This window comes from Aotus nancymaae, unplaced genomic scaffold (assembly GCF_030222135.1).
Source record: "Aotus nancymaae isolate 86718 unplaced genomic scaffold, 86718_ANA_hifiasm-v0.15.2.pri h1tg000020l, whole genome shotgun sequence".
In the NCBI taxonomy this organism is placed as follows: Eukaryota; Metazoa; Chordata; class Mammalia; order Primates; family Aotidae; genus Aotus; species Aotus nancymaae.
Genome location: NW_026988432.1, coordinates 50242728 through 50269215, shown reverse-complemented (window position 1 = coordinate 50269215; position 26488 = coordinate 50242728). Strand labels below are relative to the sequence as shown.

Here is a 26488-nt window from a genome sequence, read left to right as displayed (position 1 = left end):
TGGTTGCAAACTCCTGAGCTCAGGCAATCTGCCTGCCTTGGCCTCCCAAAGTGCTGGGATTACAGGCATAAGCCACCGCGCCTGGCCGACTTGCTTTTTTTTTTTTTTTTTTAGTGGAAAACATGTCTCTGGGTATTTCAAGTTTGATTGTGTCGATGAGAACTCAATTTCTTTCCTCTTGGATGGAACGCATACATTGACCAAGGGGAGCACAACCTTGCCCATGGGTACCCTTCATCAGAAGTTCCAGGTCACCTTTGGTGGCCACAGGAGGGTGTGGGACAGAAATACGAGGCTAGTGACAATCAGGGATGGGCGCCTGCAGGGCAGGCACGTGGCTTTTACTTGAACTTGAGTGTTGATCTGTGATGGTTTGGGGGAGGCTGGTGGAGATCCGGAAGGCTAGTGCACTGCCCTCTGCCACCTGTTGGAGTGGCCATCATACAGTCAGAGACATAATCAACATTAGGCCTCGATTCCTGTAAGATACATGTGCAATGAAGAAAACCTATCCATTTCTGCATTTCTGAAAGCATGAACACCTGGTCTTTTGGCATGGTTTCCTCTCCTCCAGTTAAAAAAAAAACCTATTGAATTGAAACAGAAATCTAACAAAACAGGTATTAAAACACACACATAAGCCACTGAATGGGAAGACAAAAGAGAATGAGGGGGAGGCAGCAACTCAGGAACAATGTCAACAAGCAGGTCAATGTTATGGCTAAACGTAGCTATGGCCACAATCATTTCTGGGTGTGAGATAAGTAGATACTTGTCCAGACACGTTGACTGAGAACATTTTAATCAGCTGACACAGGCATTTGTGCCTTCTGTCCATGGGCAAGAGCTGGCAGGGGATGCCCGGTGCCTGCATGACAGCCAGTGTTGCAAACATGTGGCCCGAGTGCCTCAAAGACGTCCCTGATGTCCAGATGGGATAAAGCAGAGGATGGCCATGGGAGAACTACTTTTATTTTGCACTTTGTTCTTCCTCTTGTAAATCAAGCAATAGCAGCAGCAGGGGCATGAATTTAACACTTTGAGAGAAAACAGCATGGAGAGATGAGAGTACTTGGGGGCCTTGAGCTGGGTAATCCACTTTCCATATTAAGAAACTCGGGCCCGGAGGAAGATGCTGATGAGGACACTCATCTCAGCAGAATGGGCTGCTGCTTTATTCTGCCCTTCTCCTGGCTACCCACTTATCACAGGAGTCCTGGGTCCGTGCAGGAAAGGAACCCATTGCTCTGATAATCTTCCTTGCACATGTTTCTTAGCCTCCTGACCCAGGGGAGATACTGTTTTGCTTTAAGAAGTTGAAAACTAGGCCGAGGTGTGGCCACTCTTAAGACAGGGCAGAACAGGGGCCCCTAGCTCAACCTGAGGGGTGGGAGTGGGGAAGCCTCTGCAGGTTCCTCCTGCTCTACCTGGGATCCCCACTCTGGGGCTTTGGCATCTTGGCATCACACCAACTGTGAGATACTGACTCAAATACTTATTTATCAAGATGACAGCTCTCAAGGAGATTTCAAAACAGCATTGAGAGTTACACAAACAAGAGAAGTGAGAACTTCTACTACTGCTTTTTATTTTCTTGTGAGATTTAATTACAAATTTTAGCACAAGGAAGGATCTAGACTCCAGTGAAAATAGTATTTATTGGCCGGAGGCGGTAGTTCATGTCTGTAAACCACTAGCACTTTGGGAAGCCGAGGCGGGTGGATTACCTGAGGTCAGGAGTTCGAGACCAGCCTGGCCAACATGATAAAACTCCGTCTCTACCAAAAATACAAAAAATTAGCTGGGCAGGGTAGCAGGCGCCTGTAATCCCAGCTACTCAGGAGGCTGAGGCAGGAGAATCGCTTGAACCTGGGAGGTAGAGGTTGCAGTGAGCTGATATCACACCACTGTACTCCAGCCTGGGGAACAAGAGCAAAACTCTGTGTCAAAAAAAAAATAAAAAATAAAATAAAATATCACTTATCTTTCTATAGCCATCAAGCCTTCAAATCCTAGAGTAAAAAGGCTTATAGCAGTCTTCTTGACCAACCTTGACCCTGTGGAGGATTCTTATCTAACATCACTGAGCAGTGACCATTTAGCCTCTGATTGAATGCTTCCAGTGACAGGAGGCTTACTAAGAAAGTGCCAAATTTACTTTGTTGGCAGCTCTGATTATTCTGTCTTATGAGAGAGACCTAAATTTTCCTGTACCACACTGACTTATTTGTTTTATTCTGCTCTCTGGGGTTGCAGTGATTCTAGTTTTTCCTTGTTATGTTAACCTTTCAAACATTTGAGGACAACTGTTGTGTCTTAATGTGAGTCAGGCTGAAAAGACCCAATCTTTCTAGCCTCTTCTTATCTGTTATGACTCCAAGGTGCTCCAACATCCACTGTGTACTTGACTTTGTCAACATGCCTCCCAAAACCCACATCAGAACAAAACCTAACATGTCATACATGCTCTAATGAGTGCCTTGTACAACCTTTGGCCAGACAATCGAACCAGGATCAATGCAGCCTGTATTAGTTTATGATTGCTGCTGTAACAATTACCACAAATTTAGTGGCTTAAAATTGCACAAATGTATTGTCTCCTAGATCTAGCCAGAGGAGAAAGTCAAAGGTCTACAATAGGTCATCATGGCTGTGTTCTTTTGAATGCTCCAGGGGAAAATCCATTTCCTTGCCTTTCCAGTTTCCAGAGGCAGCCCACAGTCCTTGGCTGGTGGCCCCCCATCACTCCTGCCTCTGCCTCTGTTGTCACATTGCTTTCTTTCATTTTGACTCTCCACCTCTTTCACTTACAAGGACATTTGTAATTACTCTAAAGCTACCTAGATAAGCCAGGACAACCTCCCCTTCTCAAAACCCATAACTGAATCACATCTGCCAAGTCCTTTCTGCCATATAAAGTAACACATTCATCACTTCTATGAATAAGGACATGGATATCTTTGGGGGGGCATTATTTTCCTAACATAGCATAAGGCTGTATATTGTCTTTCTTGGAAGTCCTATAACTCTGTTAGTTCACTTTTTGCTTATAGTGAAATCCCTAAACCTTTTTCACAAGAGCAGCTATGAGCTAGGTCTTTCTCATTCAGCATTTGTGAAAAATTGTAAATCCTTCATTATTTGTCCCTCTATAATTTCCACATTGGAGGCTGCATTTGTTCCAACCTACTGAGAAAATTTGGCTTCTCTCATCCAAAGTTCTAGGTCTGTCCCTCATTTCTGTGTTATTTTGGATTGGGCATTCTGTCTCAACACATGAATCACTTCTTAAAGTTCTAAGAAGACAGGGCTATGTGTGAGTCTATGTCCATGGCAAAGCCCTGATCTCCCAATGTGTCCAGAGTGAATGAGGCTAACAGGACTTGGGGTTAGAAGTCCTCCCCATGCTGACCCTGAGTCCTCACCATCTTTTTTTCCCTCTAGGGTCACAAAACACTTGCTTAATAATCCACTCCGAGGTTTGACCCTGGATGGGCAGTGAGCCTCACAACATAACATTGCTCCAATTCACTGTCACCTACTCTTGGAAAAGTAGAGAAACACTAGCCCTTTTCAGATTTTTGGCCCTGCTCAGTGACCACTGTGGGATCCTGCTAGGTGAAAGTGAGAGTTCCGAAGTGCTTCCTGCTTCTGCGAAGGTCGTCTTGCTCCTGGGCTACAGTCTCATGGGCCTATCCACGAACTGCTTTAAGCCACCAGGTGTTCTTTTACTCTCCCTTGTCTATCCTGGCTCCATTTTTTCCTTTACTATGCTGCTCTATCTGGTTTCCAGGGTAGAGCCACTGTCTGTGCCACGGGGAGCAGATGACAGAGAACAGCCGAGCACTCATGCTTCTCTCCGGCAGCCGCTCACCATGCTGCCCCGCCTCTAAGCACTGGCCGGCTGGAGAACTGAAATGGTCCTTCTTGCTGAGTTACCATTTTCTGCTCACGGTGAAGCGCACACTGGCCATTCATTTTCTTGGCAGGCTCCTTTGTGTCTTTCTATCCTGCCTAACACCCGCTTCCAGTCTCAGCTCACCGGAAATGACCCTGCAAAGCAGAGTCAGTCTCATTGGCTGCTGCCTTTAGAAACCTCCTTTCCTTCCTTAAACAGGATCATTTAACTTTACTCTCTAAATCCCACGTTTTTTGAAGTTTAGTAACTTTCCGTTAGGTTCTCTGGCCTTGTGCTTATTTCCTTCAGGCCTCTGAATCTTCCGAAGCCTTTCCTTAAGCTTTGGTTCTAATCTGACAATGTCCTTTCTCGGGCTTTTACGAACTCCAGATAACTGGTCTTTTGTTTCCAAGGTTCTTGGCGGAAATAGGCAGGAGCTTATGGGGCAGCAGCAGCTTCAGCACCTGTTTTTCTGAAGAAAATGAATTCACAATATCCTCCCTTCTGAGCAATGAGCTTTCAGCAAAGCAACTCAAGAGTATGTTAGATGCAATCACTCTCTGCCCTGCTCCGATGTCCATTTTATCCTCTCTGACTAAGAAAGCACCATCTGGTCAGGCACAGTGGTTCATACCTATAATTCCAGCACTTTGGAAGGTGGCGGCAGGAGGATTACTTAAGACCCGGAGTTCAAGACCAGCCTGGGCAACATAGAGAGACCCCCGTTTCTACAGAAAGTAAAAAAATTAGCTGGATGTGGTGGCCCGGGCCTGTGGTCCCAACTAAGTTGAGGCTGCAGTGAGGTATGTTTGCACCACTGCAATCCAGCCTAGGAGACAGAGAAAGACCCATCTCAAAAAAAAAAAAAAGCACCATCCATATTTCTTGCTTAGCCCCATACGTAGTTAAAGGGAAACCAGTTACTCACAGACCTATTATCATGTTTAAATCATTTTAAAATCTTAGAATACATTTTTTTTTAGATGGAGTTTTGCTCTTGTCACCCAGGCTGGAGTACAATAGTGCGATCTTGGCTCACTGCAACCTCTATCTCCTGGGTTCAAGTGATTCTCCAGCCTCAGCCTCCCAAGTAGCTGGGATTACAGGCGCCTGCCACCATGCCCAGCTAATTTTTGTATTTTTAGTAGAGACGGGGTTTTGCCATGTTGGCCAGGCTGGTCTCAAACTTCTGACCTCAGGTGATCCACCTGCCTCAGCCTCCCAAAGTACTGGGATTACAGGTGTGAGCCACTATGCTCAGCCAAAATACATATTTTTTAAAATAATTTAAGATTTACAATGATTTTTTTGAGCCAAGAAGATCAAGATCTGATTTTACATGTAAGCTTCCATAAGATCCTGAGGACAGGTATGTGGGATAAGAAAACAGACACGCTAGGCCGGGCGCGGTGGCTCAAGCCTGTAATCCCAGCACTTTGGGAGGCCGAGGCGGGTGGATCACGAGGTCAAGAGATCGAGACCATCCTGGTCAAAATGGTGAAACCCCGTCTCTACTAATACAAAAAAAAATTAGCTGGGCGTGGTGGCGCGTGCCTGTAATCCCAGCTACTCAGGAGGCTGAGGCAGGAGAATTGCCTGAACCCAGGAGGCGGAGGTTGCGGTGAGCCGAGATTGCGCCATTGCACTCCAGCCTGGGTAACAAGAGCGAAACTCCGTCTCAAAAAAAAAAAAAAAAAAGAAAACAGACACGGTGATGGACTCCAAAGTGCAAACAGGCCAGGTTTTGAAAAGTCTTTCTTGATTAAATAGTTGGAATTCAGAAAACATCTCCCTAGAGGGAGGAAAGTGATATATTCAGTGTATTAGGTTCCTATTGCTGCTGTGAGAAATTACCACAAATTTGGTGGCTTAAAACAACAAAAATTTATTTCCTTACAGTTCTTGCGTTCAGAAGTCCACAACAGCTCTCACTGGGCTGAAGTCACGGTGTCAGCAGGGATGCCTTCCTTCTGGAGATTGTGGGGACAAATCCATTTCCTTGTCTCTTCCAGTATCTAGAGGCTGCGAGCATGCCTTGGCTCATGGCCAGCAATCACATCACTTCCTTCATCCCATCTTTAAACCCCTCTCCTGCCTCCCTTGAATAAGGCCCCCTGTGATTATATAGGGCCCACCTGGATTACCCAGGCTAATCTCCCCATCTCAAGCTCCTTCACTTAATCACATCTGCAAAGTCCTTTTCGCCATGTAAGGCATTATATTCACAGGTTCTGGGGACTGGGGTAAGCGTCCCCCTCACAGTCAATGGTTCTGCAAAACAGTTCAAAGGCTTATTTTCCTAAAATACCTGAGGTTTTACACAGAAGTTGACAGGTCCTTACACTCAAAAGGCAACTCAACCGTTCACCTATTTCATTTTAAAAACTGTGTAGGCGCCAGATGCCATGGAAGGCACCATGAGCACAAAAGGAATTTTTCTCTGGGGAATGTTTCTAATAGCTCGCAAGAGCCCTAGTCTCCTCATTCCCAGGCTCAGGGCAGTGGGATCCTGCTCCTTCGACCTTGGCAGTGGGTGGTTTCCCAGCGGGCAGGGTACCACCAGCAAAGCAGGGGTGCCAAGAAAATGAGAGGATTTAACCTTTTCCATTTCCAAAATAGCATCCAAGTAGTAGTCATCATAAGAAAAGACAGATTGGGCCGGGCATGGTGGCTCACATCTGTAATCCCAGCACTTTGGGAGGCTGAGGCTGACGGGTCACCTGAGGTCAGGAGTTCAAAACCAGCTAGCCGACATGGCAAAACCCAGTCTCTACTAAAAATTAGCTGGGCATGTGGCGGGCACCTGAAATCGCAGCTACTTAGGAGGCTACTCAGGAGGCTGAGGCAGGGGAATCACTTGAACCTGGGAGGGGAGATTGTAGTGAGCCGAGACTGTGCCACTGCACTCTAGCCCGGGCGACAAAAGCAAAACTCCGTCTCAAAAAAGAAAAAGAAAAGAAAAGACAGATTTCAGTAGCACTTACTTTCCTTTGGTTTAAAGATTTTGTTTTTCTTGTGGGGGAAGGGAGGCTGGGAGAGTAGCTACTGCAGTTCTTCAGTGTTTGGGGCACTAAAGCTCTTAACTGCCCTGACTTGTAATACTCCCTTGGGCTGTTTTGTTTTGTTGGGCTGGATTCTTCTGTTTTGTTTTGTTGTTGTTTGACAGAGTTTCACTCTTGTTGCCCAGGCTGAAGTGCAATGGCACAATCTCAGCTCACTGCAACCTCCGTCTCCCAGATTCAAATGATTGTCCTGCCCCAGCCTCCCCAGTAGCTGGGATTACAGGCACCCGCCCCCACGCCGGGCTAATTTTTGTATTTTTAGTAGAGACGAGGTTTCGCCATGTTGGCCAGGCTGGTCTTGAACTCCTGATCCTGGGTGATCTGCTCACCTTGGCCTCCCAAAGTGCTGGGATTACAGGCATGAGCCACTGTGCCTGGCCCATTCTTTCTTTTCTTCAAAGCCTGGAGGGACTGACCCACGTGCTCCTTTTTTCCTGACACCACTTGATACTTTTCACTAGGTGGCCCCCTCCCCATCCAGGGGCACTGACTCCCAGCTTCTCCCAACTACTCATTTTTCTGGGGCAAAGATACCTAGACTAGGATTAGTCCTGGTGGTTATTGAAAGAAATGGTGGGCCGGGTGTGGTGGCTCATGCTTGTAATCCCAGCACTTTGGGAGGCCGAGGTGGGTGGATCACCTGAGATCAGGAGTTTGAGACCAGCCTGACCAACATGAAGAAACCCCATCTCTACTAAAAAAAAAAAAATATACAAAATTAGCCAGGCGTGGTGGAGCATGCCTGTAATCCCAGCCACTTGGGAGGCTGAGGCATGAGAAAATTGCTTGAACCTGGGAAGTGGAAGTTGGAGCAAGCCGAGACTGTGCCATTGCACTCCAGCCTGGGCAACAAGAGTGAAACTCCATCTCAAAAAAAAAAAGAAGTGGAAGCAGCAGCACTGTCCCGTCTATACCGTGCCACTGTCTCCACTTGCCATCCTATGGACAGAAGCACACACAGGTGACCATGCCAGGGTGCTGACGGCAGGACGGAAGGCAGGCCCACCAGCATTCTGAAACAACACCCTGGCTTGGCAAGTCGTGAGGATGCTGCACCACAGGAGCAGCTAGGCCTGACGTCTACGGTGTGCTGAGGGCGGGGGCCAGACACACCATCGGAGATAGTGCCGGGGCTGGGGCTGGCTGCTCTGGCCTCCTCCCAGTCCTGCCTCTGGGAGAATATCCTTGGGAGGACAGAAGAGGGCATGGACAGTACTAGACAGCACCAGTCTCTGGACCAGGGGGATAGAGCCTCGGTGGCAGCAGCTGAGGCCATGCTCTGGGGCATGTCCTGAGTGGGTACTCGCGCAGGCACCAGTGAAGAAGTCAGGTGAGTGGGGACCTACCCAGCTCCCCACTCTGCCTTCTCCCAGAAAGTTCTATCCACAGGAATCAGTACCTAGAAGCAATATGTGTGTTGCCACAGCTGATTGGCTAAAGGGCAGGCATCAGAGCCAGGCTGAGCCAATCAGATGGTGTCTCTGTAGGACCAAGGAAGGGAAAAGAGCCCCTGGACTTGTTGAGGCTGAGACATGTTAATGGCAGCTCCTGCAATTGAAGTCCTGGGGCGGTCCTGGTGTTTCCACCTGAGAGAAAGTTTCCACTAATTCAATGAGATAAACCAGTAAGCGCTTCCTGTCAATTCTCCCTTTAACTTTTCCTTAAGCTGGACAACTGGTTTTTGAGCAGGAGTGATTTTGACACTAGAGGGCATTTAGCAATGTCTGGAGACACTCTAGGTTGTTGCAACCGGGAAGCGGGTGCTACTGGATTTGGTGGGTAGGGAGGGATGCTGCTGAAAACCCTACATCGCACAGGACAGCCCCCACCACAAAGAACTGTTTGGCCCCAATTGTTCATAGTGCCAAGGTTGAGAAACTCCGAGCTTGGCAGAGATTGTTTTTACTGCAGCCTAAGGAGCATGCAGCTCACCTTGATCCAATGATCAGTTCATTCCTAGCATCATGAATGGTGGCTCAACCACACGCCTTTGCTACTGTGATGTAATATGAGGCAAACAGCATCACTGTGGTGTATTTTTCCCAACCTGTCTAACTTAAACACATTATGTCTTTAGAGATAACTTCCGGTTTACAGAAAATTAGGGGGTAGATTCATGAGCTAAACTACACAACAAGGCAACCAGACAAATTGCGATGGTGGGACATTTTGCAGGACAGCTGGCCCAGCCTCCAGCAAGTTATAAAGGACACTGTGGGGTGAAGCAGAGAAAGTAGAATATAGTTGCAGAATTAGAGGAAATAATTTTTATTTTTTTTTTGTAAAATGGAAAGGTAAAGGCTATTGTCCAAAATAAGCACAGGAAAAGATCCAGAAGGCTACTCACTAAAGTTTTAACATTGGCAGTCTGAGTGGTGGGAACATACTGTATAGATTTTTAAAAAATTTGTTTGTATTTTTGAATTTTCTACAATGTATATGTACTTCTTCTATAATATTAAAACATTATTAAAAATAAATAATAGAAGCTGGATGTGGTGGCTCATGCCTGTAATCCAGCACTTTGGGAGGCCAAGGCAGGAGGATTGCTTGAGCCCAGGAGTTTGAGACTAACCTGTGGCAACATAGTGAGACCCCATCTCTACAACAAGTAAAAAATTAGCTGAGTGTGGTGGTGCATGCCTGCAGTCCCAGCTACTTTGGGGGTGCTGAGGTGGGATGATTGCTTGAGCCTGGGAAGCAGAGGCTGCAGTGAGCCACTATTGCACTACTGCATTCCACCCTGGGTGACTGCACAAGACCCTGTCTCAAAAAAATGTAAGGCCGGGCACGGTGGCTCACACCTGTAATCCCAGCACTTTGGGAGGCCGAGGTGGGTGGATCATCTGAGGTCAGAAGTTCAAGACCAGACTACCAATATGGGTAAAAACCCGTCTCTACTAAAAATACAAAAGTTAGCTGGGGGTGGTGGTGGGTGCCTGTAGTCCCAGCTATTTGGGATGCTGAGACAGGAGAATCACCTGAACCCGGGAGGCGGAGGCTGCAGTGAGCCTAGATGGCAGCACTGCGCTATAGCCCGGGCCACAGAGGGAGACTCCATCTCAAAAAAAAAAAAAAAAAAAAAAAAGAATTTTAATGAATTAAAGAAATACCCCAAAATACCCAATAGACTTTTGAACAGATCCAGAGGCTAGGTAAGTTAGGAGCTGTCTGCCAGCAAATTTGTTGATGTCTAGGAATGGTGGACGTTCATACAGACAGACCATGAAAGATGTAAGCAACATGGGGGACATTTACCAAGATAATGTTAAAGATAAAAAGAGAGAGAGAAGAGCGCATTGTATGATTCTCCATAAAAAATGGGGCCAAAGCTGTAGACTCTCGGTGTGCTGAGAGTTGAACCACATGTGTGTGCGTGTGTGTATTTGCACGTGTACATGTTCATGTGAAGGGCATAATGCAACATTGAGCAAATCAGTAAAATTGGAGGGAGGGGAAAATTAAGGGAAGAGGGGCAGTCATATCCATAATAAAACACTGCAGAGAAGTTCTGCAATCACTTATGCAGAGTACAGATCTCAACAGCTTTCCGTGGGAGCCAGGACACAAGTGGCTGCCACTTAAATGGTTCTGAAATATGAAATTATCTCAGTGATTAAATGGGTATCCAGCTCGGACAGCACAGTTGCGGAATGAGATTTGAGAGGTAGAGGCTCTTGTGATTTCAGGATTGCATGCACTTGCTCACCCAGCATTAAATGGCTAGGGAGGGAAGCAGGTAATCAATAAAATTCTCTCTAGCAAACTTAGTGAAAGATATTCTCTCCTCATGCAAAAAATCACATCCTGGTCTGGCTTGGTGGCTCACACCTTATAATCCCAGCACTTTGGGAGGCTGAAGCAGGTGGATCACTTGAGGTCAGGAGTTTGAGACCAGCCTGGTCAACATGGTAAAACCCTATCTCTACTAAAAATATAAAAATCAGCCAGGTATGGTGGCTCGTGCCTGTAATCCAGCTACTTGGGAGGCTGAGGCAAGAGAATTGCTTGAAGCCAGGAGGCAGAGGTTGCAGTGAGCCAAGATCATGCCACTGCACTCCAGTTTGGGTGACAGAGCAAGACTTTGCCTCAAAAGAAACCAAAAAACAATGTCCCTTCCGGGTTCAAGAGAAAACTCTGATGAGGAAGAAAGCACCAATAGTACCGTTCAATAGACTGAAAGCTCCTGCGTGCGTACCTGTATCTGTGACTGCTGTAAACTGAACTGCTGCTGCTGATGCAATTCCATCACCAGCCACAAGAGTGGAAGGACCCTCTCAGTTTCTGCGGCCCCTCCCAGGTTCCAGAACACCCTGCACTGTAATTTACAGCCTGTCACCCAGAGGTTCTGAGGGAAACATTTGAAGGTCCTGGGATACGTGAGTTTCATTTGACATGCTTTTGTTTTTTTCCCCTCAAGCGTGGGTTACAGCTAAAGCCTTAGTCAATTAAAGGGTGTGTTGGGTACACAGAATTGATGAATAGCAGGTCTGGAAGGGCTCTGGAATCCTCGGGAAGCACGCAAAAGGTGCAGAGAAGCCGCTGTGCCAATCCTAGGCAGGCGGGTAGGTGAATCCTTAAGGAAATCGGCCACAGCTGAACTCCACGTGGAAGTTTTTCCCTCCCCACCATCTAACCTGAATGCTCTTGGAGGAAAAATAATGCTTGCTATGTAGGTTTATGTGCTGAGAGTTAAACCAAAAGTGCATGCCTAAAATACCTAGCTCAGTTTCTGGAATGTACTGCAACTAAAAATCAATGGTGATTATTATTTTTTTTTTGAGACAGAGTCTTTTGCTCTGTCACCAGGCGCCAGGCTGGAGTGCAGTGGCACGACCTTGGCTCACTGCAACCTCCGCCTCCGGGGTTCAAGCAATTCTCCCGCCTCCCGAGTAGCTGGGACTACAGGCACAAGCCACCACGCCCAGCTAATTTTTGTATTTTAGTTGAGACAGGGTTTCAACATGTTGGCCAGGATGGTCTCGATCTCTTGACCTTGTAATCTGCCCGCCTCGGCCTCCCAAAGTGCTGGGATTACAGGTGTGAGCCACCATGCGTGGCCGGCGATTACCATTTCTAACTGTAATTCCCAATATATTCCTTTGTGATTACCTGCAGCCTGCATCCTTTTTAATAACAGGAATTATAAATTAATATTATTCTGATAAGCAGCACACAATGATGATATTATATACACGTTTTATACGTAGCTTCTACTTAGTCCTATATAATCTTAAATAGAAGTGCATTGCCTACTCATATTTAAACTGGGGCCTCCTGCATCTCTTTTAACCCTTTTCTGCTGTATTTCAGTGAATTCATACTAAGTATTGATTATGTGCCCAACATATGATGTCCTCTGGAAAAACATAAAAATGTCCCTGCCTACAAGAACCTTACAATGCAGCAAGGAAGTGAAGCTATGTACACAAAATATCCAGAGTCCAAACATCAGGAAGTAGATCAGCAGGTTTCAGAAGAGCTGGTGGGAACCAGAGCCTCATTTGAATGTGAGCCTCAGTCCATCTATTTACCCCACCATGCGTTCGTTCACTCACGCCACAAATATTTACATGCTTAATATGTGGCAGGTGCTGAGTGTGCGGGACAGATGCTGCTGGCTAGCTTCCCCAACAGCTATTCCAATTCTCTCTGTCTTGCCTATTTCTCTTACTACAGAGGCTAAAAAAAAGCGCAAAAAAAAAAAAAAAAAAAAAAAAAAAAGAAATGCCTTTCTCCACCACCGAGGGGAGGCTCTGTTCCGGCTAATGAGCCACAGAGGGAAAGTCTTCTGTGGGATCTTCTGACAAGGACAGAGTCTTGTGAGTTGAAAAGCCGCCTGCCCCTTTTTCCTGCCTTGACTGAGGATGTGATGCCTGGAATGGCCATGCCTGGTGCTATGATGCAGTCACCATATGATCTTGAGGTGAGAGGCATGAGGCCAGAACATCAACACTGAGGATGGCAAAACAAAGAGACAGAAAACTTCCTGGTCCTCGATAACATCACTGGGCAGATACACCTCTGCCAACAACCATGGGCCTCTGACTTCTCACGTGAGAAAAACAAATCTCCAATAGTGTAAGCCGCGGTTAATTGGCTGTTCTCACTCTTGTAGCTGGAAGCATCCCTAGCTCACACCTGGGCAGATGATGCTGCACAAGTGCACAATGAGTGATAGACGCACTGCATATGACCACAGAGAATCAGGGGTACAGGCGAGCCTAAACTCTACTAGGCCCAGGCAGGCTTGCTGGGGGATGTGGTGAAAAAGAGGAGCCTTGAATTCCAGTAAAGTCCTGGGGAAGGGCGGCGGGAGGCTGCACAGGCGCAAAGCAGGGGCAGTTGTGAGGGGGCAAGAGGAGGGTGTGTCTAAGGGACCGAGAGAAGTAGGGACATGTGGAGGGTGACAGTGGGTGAGGCAGGCAGGGGTCAGAGCCTTCTGGGCCTCGTGGGCTCTGACGGGGATGTGGTGCTTTGCTCTGTGAGACAAAGGAATGAACGGAAAAAGCCGTGGCTGCTCATTTCTGTTTGACCCTCTGACTGCGAGGACGTGCAGCTCTCCAGGAGGATGCCTTGAAGACACAACAGAGCCGAGCACACACGGGCCCCCCAGGTCTCCTGCCTGAGTCACTACATTCCTTAAAAGATACATGACCCTAGTCTTTGCCTTTCCTTCCATATGAGATAATGTCTGATGGGTTCGTGACAACACTTCTGTAATCTATAACCTACTGTACCCTTATGCCCAAAGCTCGATGTATTCTGCTTGTAGCTTCTGAGCAAGTGTGATGTGATTTTCCATGGACTGAACCTCCACCGCTTGTATACAAACTGTGGGCTGAGATCCTGTGTGGGACCTCAGTAAGACTTCTGGGTAAAACGAACTTTAATTCTTTAAAAACTTGGTTTATCTTCTTCATTCAACAGTTTAGGAATAAGAGAAAGTCCCTGCAGAGTTTCAAGCAGGAGCAACTCATGACACAGTATCCTTTTTTTTGAGACGGGGTTTCGCTGTTGTTACCCAGGCTGGAGTGCAATGGCACAGTTTCAGCTCACCTCTATCTCTGCCTCCCGGGTTCAAGCAATTCTCCTGCCTCAGCTTCTCAAGTAGCTGTGATTACAGGCATGCGCCACCACACTCAGCTAATTTTGTATTTTTATTTTATTTTTTGAGACAGAGTTTCTCTCTTATTGCCCAGGCTGGAGTGCAATGGCACTATCTCAGCTCACTGCAACCTCCACCTCCTGAGTTCAAGCAATTCTCCTGCCTCAGCCTCCAAGTAGCTGGGATTACAGGCACCCACCACCAGGGCCAGCTAATTATTATTATTTTTTGTATTTTTCGTAGAGACAGGGTTTCTCCATGTTGGCCAGGCTGGTCTCAAACTCCTGACCTCAGGTGATCTGCCTGCCTCAGCCTCCCAAAGTGCTGGGATTACAGGCGTGAGCCACTGTGCCCAGCCAGTATCCTTTTTAAAAAGTGTCACCTGCTCAGGGATGGGGTGGGAGACTGAGAGAGGGGGAGGGAGAGACGGGGTGGGTGTAACTGTCAAAGGACTAGAGGAGGAATCCTTGTGGTGATGGAACTGTTCTGAACCTTGACTGTATCAGTGTCAATATCCTGGTTGTGATCCTAGTATTTTGCAAGATGTTATTATTGAGGGGAACTGGATAACACAGCACCTCTATTAGTTCTTACAACAGTATGCAAATCTATAATGATGTCAAAATTAAAAGCTGAAAGTTTTAAAAGTGTCTCATGGTTTCAATGCAGAGAATGAGTCTAAAAGGGTTAAGAGTGGGAGAGGAGAGACCAATCATGAGGCCACTCCAAGTAGTCCAGAGAGCTGTTGGGCCTTGGGCTAGGGAGGTGGGATGAGGGCAGTGGACTGATTCATGATGCGTCCAGGAGGTGAAGATGACAGACGCGCTGACAGATCACATGTGGGAGGCGAAGAAGAGGAAAAAGTCCAGAAGGACTTTAAGTTCCTGCCTTGAGCAAGTAGGTGGATTCTGGCATCTTTTACTGAGATAGGATACAAAGGAAGAGGAGCAGGTTTTGTTCTTGGTGGTGGTGGTGGCAGAGGGGGAGGCAGGCAGAGGGAGCTCACTTTTGGGCATCTGAAGTTTAAAAAGCGAATGAACTATCCAGGTAGCGATTCTGGGTGGGCATTTGGAGATGCAATCACCTAAACGTGGTGATTTTCATATTGTACTAACCAAACCTTCTCCTGCTGAAGTCCAGGCTATACATAACTTTGCGAAAAATAAAATGAAATCCTGTGGCAGTTTTTCCTTACTAGTATACGTGTCTGTAGCTGTGGTAATTTGACTTCTTTTTTGACAACTTTATTTTAAAATTGTTATTGTTTTATTTTAATGACCTAAGTCACGTGAATGCCTGCTCATTGTAAAAACTAATGATAAAATTCATACTGAAGCATATGACTAAAAGTGAAATATCCTCCCTCACCCCTTTCCAATTCCACTGCCTTTCCTCTAGGAAAATATGAGAGAGTAAGGAATCATTCCCCACCTCTCCACATGCTCCTTTGGCCCTTCTCTCTACGTGAGCTTACTTGTTTCCTAAAGTGAGAAAGGGTCCAGAGCTGCCTGGGGAGCGCCTGACACGGGTGACACCAGGTTGGACTAGTGGCTGGTCTCCGCTGAAATCTGTGCCCTGAGCAGGGACCCAGCTTCCTGACTCCTCTTCCTGTCTCCACATTCGGCAAGCATCTGCTTTCTAGAACAGGCCTGGTTCCCTCCCTAGGTCTCTCTGTGCCACCTGCAGCTGTTGTGGGAAGCTGGCCTGCTCTCTTCAACTATACCAATCATCAGCTGTGGCCTCGAGGTCCTGGGGCTTCTGTTTAAACCCAGTCAGTTCCCTTGATCATGTCTGAGAGTGTGTAACCCCAGGTGCAGACTGAGGGCTGGAGGTTTGGCCTTGGGCCTGCAGGATGTTGTCTAATCCAGCTATTATCTGAGAGCCCCGGATAAAATTTTGCCCAAATTAAAAAAGAAGCATGGAGAATAAGGCAGGAAAGAGGTTCAAAAGTTGTCATGCCAGGAAAAAACTGTATACACTATGTGGAAAATTATCCCTGAAAAGCCTCTAGGAAGCATCATATTAGAAACTGCTCCTTGGAATACCATGCAGCCATAAAACAGAATGAGATCATGTCCTTTGCAGGGACATGGATGAAGTTGGAAGCCATTATTCTCAGCAAACCAACACAGGAACAGAAAACCAAACACTGCATTGTTCTCACTTGTAAGTGGGAGCTGAACAATGAGAACACATGGACACAGGGAGGGGAACAAACTCACCGGAGCCTGTAGTGGGGGTATGGGAAGGAGAACATCAGGATAAATAGCTAATGCATGCAGGGCTTAATACCTAGGTGATGGGTTGCTAGGTGCAGCAAATCACCATGATACACGTTTACCTACGTAACAAACCTGCACATCCTGCACATGCACCCCAGAACTTAAAAAAAAAAAAAAAAAAAGAAATCCCTCCTCAATATGCTTCCGTTCCTGACCTGGAAGAGATCACTAACGATGAAGCAGCTTTCGCTTAGAAGCCATGTTGCACAAACCAAGCCCGCATGTCTTCAGACCCTGGAATCAACCTCAGTGCGCTGAGATGCATGCCCTTGAGAGGGCCTTGGCAACTGCCCTTGGTTGGGAGCAGAGGGCTCCTGTGTCTTCCTCAGGCTCATTTCAGGGCTGCGGGGAAGCACACTCACTGGCCGCAGTTACTATACTCTCTCTATTTTCTTGCCAATTGCATAGTTGTTTCCATGTAAAAACGTGCACCTGAGGCAACTCCTCTGTGCTCTCTTTTCCATTTGGCTAATAATCCTTGGCATGTGCCCCACTGTTCAAAATACTGAAGGACAGAATAAAAAAGGGGCCCCTGAGCTTCTTATTAACTTGAGATCTACTCTTCTGGATCTTTTTCTATGCATTTATATATGCATATATATCTGATCTTTTACATAAATAGAAACATACTATATATATCGTTCTGCAACTTAATATTTTCACTGAATCATAGAATTATGGGATCTCCCCCCAACATATCAACAGATATAGATCTACCACATCTTTTAAACTAGTCCATAGTATGGATAGTCTATAATATTTGTAACCATCTGCCATTGTTAACCTTTGTTTTAGAAAGTCCAGTTTTCACTATTATAAACATGACTATAATAAACATCCTATATACAAATATATTTACATATTTACATGAGTATTTCTAGCAGATCAAAGAGCATGTATATTTGAAACGTTAGTATTTACTGAATTGTCTTCCAAAAATGTTTAATGATATTTACTTCCAACCACACTGTATCTTCCCTAACACTGCATATAATCCATCTTTTTAATTTTTGCCAATCTAATGGATAAAAGGGAGTATCTCATTTTATTTTTGTTTCTTTGATACAAAAGAGACTGAATGTCTTTTCAAATTGTTTATTGACAATTTCTGGTGTTTTTTTTTGGGAAAATTTTGTTCATAGCTAAAAAAAATTTTCCACTGTGTCGTATGTTTCTTTTTCTTTTTTGAGACGGAGTTTCACTCTTGCTGCCCAGGCTGGAGTGCAATGGCGCGATCTCGGCTCACTGCAACCTCTACTTCCCAGGTTCAAGTGATTCTCCTGCCTCAGCCTCCCCAGTTGCTAGGATTATAGGCATGTGCCACCATGCCCGGCTAATTTCGTATTTTTAGTAGAGCCGGGGTTTCTCCATGTAGGTCAGGCTGGTCTCGAACTCCCGACCTCAGGTGATCTGCCTGCCTTGGTCTCCCAAAGTGCTGGGATTACAGGCATAACCTACCATGCCCGGCTGTTTGTATGTTTCTTATAGATTTTTAAGATAGATCTCTTAACAATGGGTATTCATCTTTTGTTGCAAATATTTCTACGGTCTGACACTTGTCTTTTATTTGTATATGATGTCTTCAACTTTTTTTTTTTTAAGGATAGCTTCTGGGTATGAAGTCTCAGACAGGCCCTTTCTGCCTCAAAACTATACTTTTAGAAATTTCTTTGTATTTGTTCCTAATATTTGTATTGCCCTTGTTTTTATATTTATTTCTGAAATTTTTGTGAACTTATGATGTGAGATAGGGCTCTGGCTTTACAATTTCCCCAAATGTGTCAGTGCTGATCATCTCAGTGCCTATTACTGACTATTGCTTTTATTTTCCCACTGATATGAAATGCCGTCTTTATAGTACATCAAATTCCTACATACCTGTATATCTATCTCTGGACCCTATTCTTCTCCATTGATTTATTTATATATTTTAGCACTGTCAGAACCACACCTTTAAATTAATATAGCTCTACAGTCTATTTTGATGTTGTTAGGACACGTCCACCATTACCCATCTTTATGACCAGAAATACTTTTTTTTAGCTATCCTTATGCTTTTTTTATTCTACACAAACGTTAAATGGTTCAAATTTAATTTCGAAAGATCTATTAGTTAAGTGGGTTTGCAGTGACTATATAGAGTAATTGGAGGATAACTGACATCTTAACCATACTGAGGTTTCCCATCCAGGAACCTAGAATGTTCCTTCATTTATTCAACTCTTTTACACTTGTATGTAGAGATCTGTGGTTTCCAGCCTTTGCTTATTTCTTGTTAGGTTTATTCCTAGGTGTTATAATTTTTGTTGTGTATTTTTCTGTTATAGCTTATGATTGGCTCTTGCTATTCTCTAAAAAAGCTACAGACTCTAATATATTGATCCTGAATTGAGCTGCTTTAATGGGTTCTTTATAAGTTCTAATAGCATTTAGTTGAGTCTTTAGAATCATCAATTTGAAGGAACATTATCAGCTGCAAAATTACATTTTCGTGAATTCCCTTCTAATAGTAACACTTTCTATTTGTTCTCACTGTCTGATTCCATTGCCTTGAGTTACTGGCAAAATGTGGACTATCTCAGCGTGACTAACCTTAACACTTGTGACTAACTGTAAAGGGAACAATTCTAAAATTTTACTGTTCATGTTTGCTTTCGATTTCTGAGAGTGAGGACGGGGAAGTCTTCATTAAGCTAAGGAGGTTTCCTTTTATTCTCTAGCTCTCTAAGACATATCAGAAATGAGCTTTGAATTTAATCAACTCCTTTTCAATTTGTTCAAGTGAATTATAATTCAGTTCTTTAAATGAAAAGCGATCCTCTTTTAGTCATGTAGAAGTTTAATGACCATATCCACTATTTCATGAATACAGTATAACCATGTCAAAGAGAACTCTCGCACCATTTGAGTTGGTGTATGTTAATAATATAGAACTAGAAATATTTTTTTGGAGCACATTAAAAAAATCACATATTTATATTTATGCTATTGGTGATGTAAAATGGATCCCTCACCTTGAAATCATCAGGAATGAGGAGTTTGGATGTTCGTAGAAAATTCAAGATATATCTGAACATCTGTCCATCTCTGTCAATGAAATAGTGCTGTTTAAGACTGTCCAAAACAATGGGCTCCGTACCATCAAAAAGTCTTCCGATTCTGTGATAGAAAAGAGGGAACAGTGAAGACAATTAGATCAATTGCTCAGGCACCAAGACTAAAAGGTGTCTTTTATCACTGTCAAAGGTAGCACTTTTGAAGATGGCAGTAGGGAAAAATCACGGTTGTCTGCAAAATGTTGGTCCATGCTTGATAAATAGCTCAGGACCAGACAATTCAAAATAGTCCTAGGCTTTGTCAAATAAATTCTTTTATTCACTGTCTTTCACCTGCAAAGAAAATGTTCCTGACATGGGGATTATGGCTACGTGCTGTCACGGTAATGGAAGAGCACATCTTTCCCCATGTTACTTAAAACAAGCTTCTCTGCTACTTTAAAAACGTTATTGCTCCAAAGCATCTTTGAAACAGATTCTACTAAAAATGCAATTTTGTTTTTAAGAGATCGTTTTCTGAGTTTTTCCACCCACAAATCCCAAACTTTCTAAAAATAAGGCAAAGCCTATATGCTGACATCTACATTTAATTATAAAAAAACCAATAATTTAAAATACCACTCATCTAGGAGAACGTTTTCCAACAACAATATACACTACAATATCTTTGGTCTCAGCAGAAAGCATTTTTAACAGCCAGGCTTCATTACAAAAGAATATTTGGCCACCCCCAAAATATGACCTGGTTCTAGAACATGAGTAGCTATGCTTAAAAACGAGAATCCATAATATGCTTTTCCCAATTTCAGAATGAACATCTGTACAGTGTGCTACAGTTAAAGTGTTTTGCATCCATCATCATTTATCCCATTAAGGGTGAACCTACACACATTAGTATATATTCTGTTAACAGGAGGTGGTCACATCTATACTGTGAACACGTAGAAGGCTGGTTAATGATGTGCAAACATTCTATATTAGAGAACAGAATTTGCACACTAGAAATCAGTTCCTGTAACTAAAAGGTACATTTTACTTTTCATTAACAGTGTGGGCAGGCAAACAGCTCCATTTTTTAATGAAAAGCTTTCGCTGATCTCCTAAAAACTCTCTCTCTGATTTGGAACATCATTTTATTGCTCCGAAGATGATTTTGAAATTATGTATTTTCTAATCTTAGGTTGAGGTGGGGCAGGTGTAATGATAAATCAGTAATTTTACCTCTTCTGAAATACAACAAGCAAACAAGTAGGAAAGCTACTTTCCTCTCTCCCTAAAAAGAAAGGCATGTGAATTATTGCTTCAATAAAAATGTTTTAAAATCATGTTTAAAAACTCATGTTACCTTACTCTGAAGGAAGTCGGTGCAAAGAGGAAAACAAGTAATTATGGTAGGGTTATTTTCTAAAACTCAACAAATATTTTTGAGCTAGTGTTTCTGTCCAACTTTCCAGGAATTGCCCGTGATTATCCAGGGTGTGGATTACAACCTTCCTGGGATTCTTTCACTGCATGCCACCTAGTCATTCATTTCTCATTGACACATCAATCAAACAGTAGGCTTGAAACTAAAATATGCTTAGTCACTTCTTGTAGTGTTTCCAGGACAATCTGATGCAGGATGAAAAAGAATGAGATTTGTTTGCCTATTATTAAGACATTTTACTTTTCACTCTTAATAACATGATAAATTTCCAGTTGACAGGGAAAGAAAAGGGAGCTATATTAAGTGTTTTCCAGATGCCTTGCACTATCCTTAGTACTTTATATATGTAACAAACCCATTATCTTCATTTTAAAGTTGAAGAAATAGGTTTGAAAAGATGACTAACTTGCTCAATTAGTTAAGTAGCACTGGGGGATTTGTGCACAGTCTGTCTCGTCCTAAAGGGGCCTCCCTTACCATGATCAGAATGAAAAGAATTACCACTGTCGAATAAAAGCTTATGGTCTAGAGTTTTATTTCTGCCATATATTTGTGGAGCAAGAATTTTACATTAAAATCCAAGCATCTATATCAAAATAAGTCAGTATCAGTGACCTTGTCACTTTAGTAAACAGATAAAGAGATGAAAAGTCGGTATTTCGTTTTTTTAAAAATCCTGTTTTTTAATGTTTAGATAAATACTCATTTTCGGGTCTGGACTTGGATGTTGACTGGTACAGAATGAGTGATTAATGAACCTACACGGAATGAATGTGTAAAGGAATCAGGATGGAGGAGTGTGGAATGAGAATGAGGTTTGGCTAGTTACTAGCTGTAATCTACGTGAATCGACTTCTCTGTCTCCATTTCTTTTTAAAAATTAAGTTTCACTTTATTTTATAAAATAACCTTAACTTTGTCTCAAGGCTGAGGAGGAAATCCAATGTGCTCATGGTGAGCTCAAAAAGTGCATAGCAATAGAAAGTATTCCAAGCTAGCCAACAAAAATTTCTCTAAAAGCAGCTCTTAGAAGACTGCACGCGCTAAGGCACAGGACTTAAGGAGCAAAAGGAACAACCCTGGCAGAAGTGCATTGTTTATGGACCTTTCTAAAAACAGGAGAGAAGTGTCATTTAAATGGTTTTTAGGATGCAAAAACCAAGAACAAAAACAACCAACCTCCAGTGTGGATGCAATGAGGCATCTTCACTTCCAATTTAGCTAAAATATGAAAAAGCTGCAAAGAGAAGGGCAGGAGGGAGATTTGAAGCGAGCATTAGCAGAGCTGGCCCCACAAGTGACCGGGAGGCAGCCTGGGCGCGACAGACAGTGGGGAGAAGTGGACTCACCAGGCGGCCTCCACGAAGACCAGAGGAGACGAGAAGCCAAGGAAGGCCTGGATTGCGCCCAGCGCAAGAGGAACCCTAGCCAGAGAATTTTTCTCACGAGGGGGTCCAGTCAAAGGGCGGCAAGAAAGGCCCAGGCCCCGTCCCAGGGCCCCCTTGCCGGGTGAAACCGCAGGTCCCGGCCAGGCCATGAGAATGTTGGCGGCCAGCTCGGCCAGGCCTGGCGGAAGGGGCTGAAAAACACCCGCTGCCAGGGCAGAAAAGGCTGCGTGGGCTGCGTGGGCGCCGAGAGGGCAAGGGCTGCGGAAAGACAGGAGGAGGAAGGGATAGAAGGGAGGGGTGCTTGGGCCGCGGAGGCACAGGCGTGGCGGAGGGGAAAGGCCTCTCGGAGAAGAAAACGTTCCCCATTGGAAGCAACAAACGTTAGGAGTAATAAAAAGAAACGCAGTGCTGCTGATTTCTGCCAACTTAAAAGGGAGGAACGTTGGAGTTGTGAAAACACAGTGGAGGGGCCATGCGGTGCCAAGGGTCGTAAAATGGCGTCCCTGGGTGGTTTTTGAGATTGGCCGGACTGTGCTGTGGAAAAGTATTGTTTGGCTGAGTAAATAATGGGGAAAATCAGCGGAGGCTGTGTTTCTTGTGGACATGTGAATGGAGTTACAAATCAAACTGCAGTGATTTGTAAACTCTGGTGCCTGAAAACTATGTGGAACTCATTACAGTTTACTAACCTTGGAGAACATTCCTGTTTTCCAACTAACCAAGAACAAACTGGCTTCAGACAATGCATGGCTGGTTTTTTCTTTCTTTTTTTTTTTTTTTCACTCATTGAATCAAGTGGCAAGGCTGAGAACGACTTTCTTCCACCAATTTCTTTTTGTGTTTTAAGGATGATCATTACTATTTTAAGTAATTGTTTTACTTTTAAAACATTTTATTTTGAACAATTTCAAACTTATGCCAAGGCAGAAAAAATAATAGAATGAACTCCCATATGACCATCAACCAGCTCCAAAAGCTGCCAATTTCTGGTTAATTCTGTTTCAACTCTACCTCTATGCCTCACTCTCCTTCCCATTGGTAATTTTGAGTTAAATCTCAATCACTGTATTATTTTACTGTACATATTTCATAAATGAGTAAGATTAGAAAGTTCACTAAAAATATGTTCACTAAAAAAGATCACTAAAAACAACAGATACTGAATTCCATTCTTTTTTTTTTTTTTTTTTTTTTGAGATGGAATCTTGCTCTGTTGCCCGGGCTGGAGTGCAATGGTGCGACCTTGGCTCACTGCAACCTCCACCCTACCTCCCGGGTTCAAGCAATTTTCCTGCCTCAGCCTTCTGAGTAGCTGGACTACAGGCGCATGCCACCACGCCCAGCTAATTTTTGTGTTTTTAGTACAGACGGGGTTTCACCGTGTTAGCCAGGATGGTCTTGATCTCCTGACCTCATGATCCATCTGCCTCAGCCTCCCAAAGTGCTGGGATTACAGGCATGAGCCACCGCGCCCAGCTGAATTCCACTCTTAATATTAGCTCTTTTAATATTAGCACTCTGTTGATTACTCTTGTTTATAGAGCAAATAATGCAAGACCTAATCTCTGAGGAAACCAAGCTCATTTGGTGGGAAGTGGGTCTGGTTCTCTCCACTCTCCCTGGCACTGCGTGCTGTCCACACTGTGCAATAAAGAATGGTCTTAAGTGAAAGAGAGTATAGGGCTAGGATCCTACACTTGGCTTAGTGTGAATCATTCATTTAAGAATTTTTTCTTGTCTATTCATTCATTTTATAGACCTGGTTTCTCTAATTTACTGTGACTCAGACCCTTAAGAATTTCTCTTTCTTTCTTTCTTGTGTAATCATTCAGTTATTCATTCATTCTTTCCACCAGTCTTGGTGGGGCCTCACTATGCCAGATACAGGGGATGCAGTAATAAATAAGCCACAGTCCTTGCTTTTGTGGAATTTAAGTCTTTGGGGCTGGGAGTGCAGGTCAAGTGCAGTGTGATCAAGTGTGTCACTGGGTGTGCACAGTGGGCTCAGGAGGTGTACCTGTCCCCCCAACTCAATTTGGGGTGGGCAGGGAAGAAAGAGAAAGCTCATCGGAGACCTGAAGGAGAAGTTGGCCAGGTACAGGGGTGGGAGGTAAGGTTAGATACCCAGGGAGAAGGGTGGGGAAGATACAAAGGCTTGTAGCCAAAGCCTGCCATGTGATTACTCTCTATTGGGGTGTAGTCAGGCTGACTGGAAAATGAGGCAGGAGCAGCAGAAGTCAGATCATAAAAAAGCTGTGTAAGCCCAGCCAACGAGTTTAGATCTGGCAATGGGGACTGATGTTGTCAGGGACAGTAAGTAAAAGAGCACATTTAGGAATGAGACAGAGTCAAGATGCCATATCTGAAATCATGCCTTCTCACAGACACAGCTACTGGCTTATCCAAATCCTATCTGTTTTGCCTTGCATTGACTATGTCATTTGCATAATGCAGTGGTTCTTAACCCTGGCTACACAGTGGCATCACCTGGGCAACTCTGAAAAAATGATGATGCTGGGCCCCCACCCCCAGCTATTCTGATTTATTTGGTTGGGAATGAAGCCCAGGCATCTGTGTTTAAAAAAACTCTCTAAGTCTCAACTGAGTTGAGAACCAGTGTAAAGGAGGATGAGCAGAGAGACCAAAGAGGAGGCAAGTCAACATCAGTTGAGACCCTGTCATTCTGAAGTGTCACAGCATACTTTCTTAAACTGTGAAGGATCTCCAGGACAACCAAGTTCAGCCTCCCATTAACAAATGGAGACACCGAGTCCCAAATAATAACACTCACGATGCATGGCTGGCTAGACACAGAGCTGGCTCCAGACCCCACCAGGCTGACCCTGTGGTGATCGGCACAATGGTCAAGTTCAAGCCTATGGGGGACAATGGCTCTAATGCTAGTTACTACTCACTGAATAGCATTACGTGCCAAAAAGCGAGCTGGCTGCTTTAAGGGTTTGTATCTCATTTAATCTTTACCGTGAGGTCAGGGAAATCACTGGTAGACTGAGAAGATACCCTACGCTACACTGAACCAAACTAAATTGAAACACCCCAAGACTTCTGAGGTTCTTTTCAAACTGCTGGCACAACCGTAAAGAGGCCTAAGGATGGATGGGACGGAGGATTCTCAGGGCAGTGGAAGCCTCTGGGAAGAGTAGTACACGTGAGGTTTCATCTCCATATTTACCTTGTAACTCTTGTTCCATTATGTGCTGTGTCCCTACACTTAATCCTCAAAACTCTTATGGCATTTGTCGCTTTACAGCTAAGGAAGTTTAGTCTGAAGAGGTTGCCAACTCTCCTGAAGCTGCCTTCTGGCTCCAGGCTCTCTACACCCCACGTTTCCCATGCTGTGCTGTCTAGGGGACCCCATGTCACCTCAAGCACCAAGGCATGTAACTCGACACCAGGCTGGGCTTTACCCAGATGCCAGCAGCTTAATCCTTTCAACTCTCCCCTGCGTTAATTACAGAGGGAGGGCTCATCTGCATTGCTGCTGGATCATCGACCTACCCAGAGAGGGTGAAGACATCCCGCTCAGGGGTGAGGCTGGGGAATGAAGTGCAAAGACATGATGGACCACAGGATAAGGGGCGAGAAAAGGGAAGGGCACCGGTGGTTGAGCCCTTTTATCCACTTGGCTCTCCTTTGCCAAGAAACGCCTTTTTTTCTCTCTACCTCTAGGCTTCCAAGCCATGGGAAATATGGTTTAGACTTTAGGAAAAGATTTCATTTAGTTTCTGGTCCAGATATATTTTGCTGGCTAAGAGATTCAGAGGCTACTTACAAATTACATCTTTAGCATTTGGACATATTTAATAATAAATGTGATGCCTGTTCATGTTGTCAACTGGAAAAGTAGAGGGTGAAGAGGCAGCAAAACAGAAGAGCGATCTGCGGTGAGCCCACCGCTCAGCAGGGCATCACATAAAAAAATCTGATTTAAAGAGTATTTTTCTTTCTTTTCCTTTTTTTTTGAGAGTAAGTCTTGCTCTGTTACCCAGGCTGGAGTGCAGTGGCACAATTCCGGCTCACTGCAACCTCCACCTCCCGGGTCCAAGTGATTCTCCTGCCTCCGCCTCCCAAGTAGCTGGGATTACAGGTGCCTGCCACCATGGCAGGCTAACTATTGTATTTTTAGTAGAGTTGGGGTTTCACCATGTTGGCCAGGCTGGTCTTGAACTCCTGACCTCAGGCGATCCACCCATCTCAGCCTCCCAAAGTGCTGGGATTACAGGCGTGAGTCACCGCGCCCGGCCTGA

General features: G+C 44.6%; 1 protein-coding gene across 4 annotated transcripts in view; it reads right to left on the bottom strand.

Annotated features, from left to right (window-relative positions):
• Window positions 1-26488, bottom strand: part of KCTD1 (potassium channel tetramerization domain containing 1) — a 208193-nt gene that overhangs the window by 5696 nt on the left and 176009 nt on the right. For all 4 annotated transcript variants that reach the window (XM_064379322.1, XM_012447280.3, XM_064379323.1 and 1 more), the window contains one exon: window positions 19365-19509. In XM_064379322.1, the coding sequence (XP_064235392.1) occupies window positions 19365-19509 (145 nt within the window). The remainder of the gene's footprint in view (window positions 1-19364; window positions 19510-26488) is intronic.